A 457-nucleotide genomic window follows, 5' to 3' on the forward strand; every position below is an offset into this window, starting at 1 on the left:
ACCGCAGCAGCAACGGGAACAGCAGCGGGCGCAGCAACATCGGCGCGAATAGTAGCAGCAGCAGCATCACCAGCAGCAGCAGCATCATCAGCACCAGCAGCATCAGCAGCAGCATAAGATTCAGCAGCAGAAGCAGCAGCAGCAACAGCAGCAGCAACAGCAGCAGCAGCAGCAGCAACAGCAGCAGCAGCAGCAGCAGTTTGTTCTGACTGTATTGAAATGCCGCGTGTGGTTGAGCTGTCGCTGCGCCGCATATCTCTGAGGGAAACTCCCCCTTCTTCTATATCTGCTGCTGCTGCTGCTGCTGCTGCTGCACTGTCTGCTGCTGCTGCTGCTGCTGCTGCTCCTGTTGCTGCTGCACCCGCTCCACAGACCCCACGCCTTCTCAAGCAGCACTGCCGCAGCACGGGGATGTGTCTTGCTGCTGCTCCTGCTGCTGCTGCTGCAGTCAGCAGCA

At 59.5% G+C, this 457-nt stretch overlaps 1 protein-coding gene across 1 annotated transcript in view; it reads right to left on the minus strand.

The window, feature by feature from the left end:
* The window catches only part of EMH_0072740 (uncharacterized protein), a gene marked incomplete at both ends in the record, with an annotated part of 1407 nt that overhangs the window by 184 nt on the left and 766 nt on the right, over positions 1-457 (minus strand). The window contains one exon of the mRNA XM_013499246.1: positions 1-455. Within this exon, the coding sequence (XP_013354700.1) occupies positions 1-455 (455 nt within the window). The remainder of the gene's footprint in view (positions 456-457) is intronic.

This window comes from Eimeria mitis, genomic scaffold (genome assembly GCF_000499745.2).
Source record: "Eimeria mitis Houghton genomic scaffold, Emh_scaff4137, whole genome shotgun sequence".
Lineage (NCBI taxonomy): Eukaryota > Apicomplexa > Conoidasida > Eucoccidiorida > Eimeriidae > Eimeria > Eimeria mitis.